At 34.7% G+C, this 6,088-nt stretch overlaps 1 protein-coding gene across 1 annotated transcript; it reads left to right on the top strand.

Moving 5' to 3' along the window:
• The first annotated feature begins 708 nt into the window (after window positions 1–708).
• LOC122510797 (period circadian protein homolog 1-like) lies at window positions 709–2,593 on the top strand. The gene is made up of 2 exons (XM_043625699.1): window positions 709–895; window positions 1,586–2,593. The coding sequence occupies exons 1-2, from the start codon at window positions 893–895 to the stop codon at window positions 2,348–2,350; spliced, it is 768 nt and encodes a 255-aa protein (XP_043481634.1). The 5' UTR covers window positions 709–892; the 3' UTR covers window positions 2,351–2,593.
• The last annotated feature ends 3,495 nt before the right edge of the window (window positions 2,594–6,088 follow it).

The raw sequence follows: 6,088 nt of genomic DNA, 5'->3' as shown, positions 1-6,088 counted from the left end.
ACTTTAGTATTAAGAACTTCGTTTTGTTATTATTTTTAATTGTTAATTAAGTTTTAGAATTAATTAGAATAGGGATGTGTGAGAATCTTTGAAGATAGAGGGAAACTCGCGAGGAGACGCGCGACTTTACCTCTGGCTCAAGCGAAACGCGTGAACCGTACGCGCATTTCGCGGAGTCAAAGATAAGAAGCGCAAGCGCAAACTGATCCTCTCTCTTGAGAAATTTCTCCCACTTTACGTTTTGGAAAAGTCGCGGATGATAAAAGCTGATGCACTGGACCAAAACGTCAGTTCTATCCTGAGCTCACCTAGAGGTTGGTCTTCCTCCTCCGCTCAACTTAACCACTACATTCTGAAATTGTACTTAGAATAAATTGCGAGTTTCGGACTTAGAATAAATCGACGAGTTTATACTTATAAAATTTTCAAGAAAAATTGAACTTAGAAAAATTTCGAAGAAAATTGGACTTAGAAAATTTTCAAAGAAATTTGGACTTGGAAAATTTTCGAAGAAAATTGGACTTAGAAAATTTTCAAAGAAATTTGGACTTAGAAAATTTTCGAAGAAAATTGGACTTAGAAAATTTTCAAAGAAATTTGGACTTAGAAAATTTTCGAGGAAAATTGGACTTAGAAAATTTTCAAAGAAATTTGGACTTAGAAAATTTTCGAAGAAATTTGGACTTAGAAAATTTTCCAGGAAAATTGAACTTAGAAAATTTTTCGAAGAGATTGAACTTAGAAAATTTTCAAAGAAATTTTAAACTTAGAGAATTTTTGCGGATCTCCACCCTTAGGGAGTTACCGTAGTGAACCGACCATTGTATCACCATTCGTTTAATAAATCGAAACGAACACAAGCTGTTGTCATCTTTATTCATAATACCTTCCAATGGTGAGTACATACTTCTCTCAATAAGTTCATTACTTCTACCGCCTCCCGAGTTGGTTTCCTCTCGGTCACGTTACACTTACACGGAGTCAAGCTGGTTTCCTCTTGACGTCCCTCACACTCTTGAATTGAGCTGGTTTCCTCTCAAGAAGAGTAACATTAAAATCGAGTTGGTTACCTCTCGATTATAACACACCGAGTTGGTTTCCTCTCGGTCACGTCACACTTACGCGGTGTCAAGCTGGTTTCCTCTTGACATCCACATTCTAAATTTGAGTTGGTTTCCTCTCAAATTGAGTACATTAAAATCGAGTTGGTTTCCTCTCGATTATAACACACCGAGTTGGTTTCCTCTCGGTCGCGTCACACTTACGCGGTGTCAAGCTGGTTTCCTCTTGACATCCACATTCTAAATTTGAGTTGGTTTCCTCTCAAATTGAGTAACAGCTATAATCGAGCTGGTTTCCTCTCGATTATTACCTACACTGTCCGAGTTGGTTTCCTCTCGGACCCATCTCACACATTTTTTGGATCAAGTTGGTTCCCTCTTGACGTTAGACTGAAACCCATATTCGAGTTGGTTTCCTCTCGATATGAGTAACCGCTAACATCGAGTTGGTTTCCTCTCGATGTCATCTCCACTCACTGAGTCTGGTTCTTAAGCAACCACACTCATCCGTTTTTTTGTCCCAGGGTAAGAAGCGGTCCTTACGACGAGTGGCCCAAGACTGGGCTGAACGAGGTTTGCAGTTCGACGAGTGCCCTTCCGCGCCAATCGAGGAAGTGCAGCTACAAGTAGGAGACGAGTGGCTTTACCGACAATATTGTCTCAGACGAAATAGGCCTGCCCCTTGGGACGCACCACCTCTCCCGTTGCCACTGCCACGTTTCGGTATCGCAACCGTCAACGTCACCGTCCGTCGAGGTGAGCCTGAAGCTGTCTACGCTCCTATCGCCGCTGCCGCCGCCCCAGCTCCAGTAGTTGAAGTTCCGGAAGTAAGAGAACCAGCACGACTTCCTCGTCCCGAAGTTTCGAACTTCGCTTCACGGGAGAACTGGTACTATTTCGACTACGTGTCCTCAAACCGACCCAAGCCACGGGCCGTAGTCAGGCCTACCATCAGCCAACCGCCACCGCCGTCGCTGGTCCCGACGAAGGAGTCAGCTGTCGCACCGGAAGACGTTAAAATCCACGAGGGCGAAGGATCGTTCAGTCCCATTGTAGACAGTCCACCTCGATCACCTCCAACCCCAGAGGTACGTCTGCAAGAGAAGAGCCCACCTGAAGCTGAATTGGTAATTGAGGAGGACGTCTTGAATCTCGAAACGTCACCCCTCAGCGGCGGTCCTTACTCCCCTGAAGGAACGCCTGAGGCCACGCGACTGCGACCTACATTTTCTAAGTTGCCGTTAGCGAAACGACGAAAAATTGTCTGCGATTTATTAACTTTATTTTAACATTCACACACTCACACTTATCACCCAAAGATCACACAACAGTATTTGACAGACCACTTGTATTATTAGTACGTAAGAAAGTATGAATAAATTATACATTGTCTTCCTCTAATTCACTGTGTTGTCAATGTCTTAACGTGGAACGTGGTTGGTTTCCTCCTCGTTCTAATATCCCAACCCACATTACAATTTTACTTCACTTTTCCGAGGTTGCGAGTCTCTCTCTCTCGCGCTCCTCGTTTTCTCGTATAGATAGTTAGTTGTCTGTTGGTCCAGTCACTTCCACCACAAGTGACCGGTATCAAACTCTACTTTTCTTGCTAGTACACTACATTAGTATATTCTCATGTTTTTACATCTGCTTCTAAATTCAAAGTTAAAATTATTAAATTGGCTCAAAATTTTAAGTTAAATCCAAAAATGCTCAAAATTTAATATAATGCAAAAGAGTTCATTTTTTTGGTATTCGGTAGTATATTCTCATGAATTTTATATACGCTGAATACAAATTCGAAGTTAGAATTATCAGAATGACATACAATTTTTTAGAACTCAAACCCTGGTTACAGGTACAAGCATGCATGTTTTTGAGCACTTTTAATGAAATCCAAAATTTTGAGCCACTTTAAAAATTCTGACTTTGGAATCACAGTGAAAAAATACATGGGAATACACTAGTGTAGTGTCATAGCAAAAAATTTCCTTTATTCATATTAAATTACATTTTTATCAGTTTTTTGAGTATATCTCAAAATTTTGAGCAAATCAGTCATAAATCTGTCAATTCTGACTTTAAATGCGAGATCCGATATGGAAATACTGTAATGTAGTGTCATAGCAAAAAATTTCCATTTCTTTATTTTAAATCGCTTTTTTTATCAGTTCTTTGAGCTTATCTCAAAATTTTGAGCAAATCTGTCAATTCTAACTGCGAATTCGGATTCAGCGGGAAAAAGTACATGGGAATATAGTAGTGTAGTGTAATAAAAAATTTTTTTTATCTTAATTCGGTTTTTTGAGTCTTGTTTTGAGTGGTATTTTGAGTTTATCTCAAAATTTTGAGCAAATTTGTCAATTTTGACTTCGAATTCGGATTCAGCATGAAAAAATACATAGGAATATACTTTTGCAATGTCACAGAAAAAAATTTTTCATTTTCGTCATTTTAATTCGGTTTTTTGAGTCGTTTTTTGAGTTTAGCTCATAATTTTGAGCACATCTGTCAATTCTGACTTCGAAACCGGATTCAGCGGGAAAAAATACATGGAAATATGCTATTGTCATGTCACAAAAAAAAATTTTAATTTTTTTGGTTCAAATTCGTGTTTTGAGTCGTTTTTTGAGTATAACTCAAAAAAAAGAACCAATTTGAGCATTCGGACTTCAGATTCGGATTCAGCGGCCAAAAATACATGGGAATATGCTACTGAAGTGTCTCGGCCACGACACTTTTTTTTGTGTGCCTGTGTAATTGTTTCTATTTTATAATAATAAAATAATTCATTCTTAATAAATTCTAACCATTTTTTTACGTTTTTATAATAAATTATAGGTTTTCTTTAATATTTTGTAATAGATGAAAATGTGACAGCTTTTACAACTTCATATACTTTAGATGCTTATTTTACAATAAATATAAAAAATATTTAAAAAATTCTTTTTGTTCGGTGATCCTAATATCTTTAAAATCATACCTGCAAAATATTATAATTTTTTTAAATTAGTTAGCAACGACTTTAGTCGAAATATAATGGAATGACTCGTAATTATTTATCACTTAAGAAAAAATTATTGTTTAAAAAACGTTGAAAAAATTATTCTAAACAATACTGGATGCAATTGTCTATAAAGATATACATTTAAAATAAATTACTTTAATAATTTTAACTGTAAATTCTGCTTACCTCAGAATCTGAAACATGAATGTGAAATGCATGTACTTTAGTTGCTACGGGCAAAATTACATCTAAATGCATGTAATTTTGGCCACAGAAACTGAAGCGCAGCAATTGACTCAGCGCGCAGGATTAAACGCTTTTGATATTCTTTTTAATTAATTAAATTTAATCAAATGCTATAATTTTATAGGCTATTAATTGTTGTAAAAATTCTTAAGAATACAAACAATTAGTTTAAGGGGTTACGCCACCCTGAAATTTAAAAAAAAATTTATTTTTTTTTGCTTAATTTTAAAGTTTATATTCTAACGAATATTTTGAAATGTCGCCGAAGACAATGTCTCACTAATTACAAAAGTTATGGTCATTAGAAGTCAGCGCGGTGGGGACGCGCCGAGAGCTGCTGGAAGCAGCGACTTTCTATTTTCGAATGGTCTAGGGGGCCCTTTCATGATTTAGGAAGGGTCCTTTTCATTGTATCCCTTCCATTCTTAAATAAAAAAAATTATGGCCCAGGAATTGCTGATTAAATAGTAAATTGAAAAATTTTCAAGTTATAATACACTAAAGTTCATTTTTTTCTTTTTTTGCGTTTTTCTCGAAACCACAATTTTCGAGACGGTGTACACGATAACTCAAAAACTATTCAATCGATTGACTTGAAAATTAATATACATCTTCCTAAATAGATTTTCCACAGAGTGACGTGGGATTTTTTTGATTGAATAATTTGAAAATTTTTTATCCAATTTTTTATACGGTAATTTTAGCCAAAAAAAATGTCAATTTTTGAAGTGCATCTATTTGCGTAAAAAATTTTTTTTTAAATGGCTTCGTCACTCTGTTCAAAATTTATCACTTTTTAAGAAAAATATTGTTTTACTTGTTTCTGACAAAAATTGAACTGCCAATCATGTACACCATCAAGGAGTGCTCCGGAAAAATTGATCCACGCCAATAGTTATATCTCCGCCATTTTTAATTAAAAACAATTTTTTTTAATATTTATAAAGCTCAATATATGTACTAAAGCATCAATAAATGTAAAGAAGTCCTACCTGAAACAGTTTTATCAAAAAAATTCCTAAAAAACCATCCGATTTTCATGCGTTCAAGGTGGCGTAACCCCTTAATAAATTTTTAATTTAATTCCTTTGCTATAAATATTTTTTTTCTATACAAAAGATATCTTGGCTGTAATGCCGCAGGTACTAGTACACTTACCCTACTATATTAAATTAATAATTTTAAATAAATTATTTAAATTATTAATTAATTAAACTGTTTCTTTTAAAATGAAAAAATTTCTCTTAAAATGAAAAACTAACACAGTGCAACAGAATTTCACTTTTTTATTATTTCTGGGATCGCATAGGGCGATTTTTATAGGTTTTTCGATGCTGAATGCGAATCCGTAATCAGAATTGTTCCATCACCCAAGGTTTTCGAGAAATTTGACCTTGAAAATTGAAAAAAGGACGTTTTTAGGATACTTTTTGGTTTTTTATCAGGGTACAAAAATTTTTTCTAGGGTTTTTATGATATGCGTACGAAAGCTCACATCCTCCTCAACAATCTCTAATTTAAACATTTTAAAAATATCTATTTTTCGATGAGTTATCTTTGTTTTTGTTAAATTATTGTTAAAGAATTTGAAATGATAAACAAAAAAAATGGTCAATTTATTTTTGATTTTCCTAAAAATATAATAGTTTCTTTAATGAATCATTGGTTTCTGCTTGAGATTTAATGGGTTAATATTAATAATATTAATATTATGTTAATATTTTTCTCACTGTTATCCCATTTAACGTTACGATGCGAACTTCAAACAAGGATA

The sequence above is a fragment of the Leptopilina heterotoma genome, unplaced genomic scaffold, assembly GCF_015476425.1.
Source record: "Leptopilina heterotoma isolate Lh14 unplaced genomic scaffold, ASM1547642v1 Lhet_74, whole genome shotgun sequence".
Classification (NCBI taxonomy): domain Eukaryota; kingdom Metazoa; phylum Arthropoda; class Insecta; order Hymenoptera; family Figitidae; genus Leptopilina; species Leptopilina heterotoma.
The sequence above is the reverse complement of the archived record's forward strand: the minus strand, read 5'-3'. Positions and strand labels throughout refer to the sequence as shown.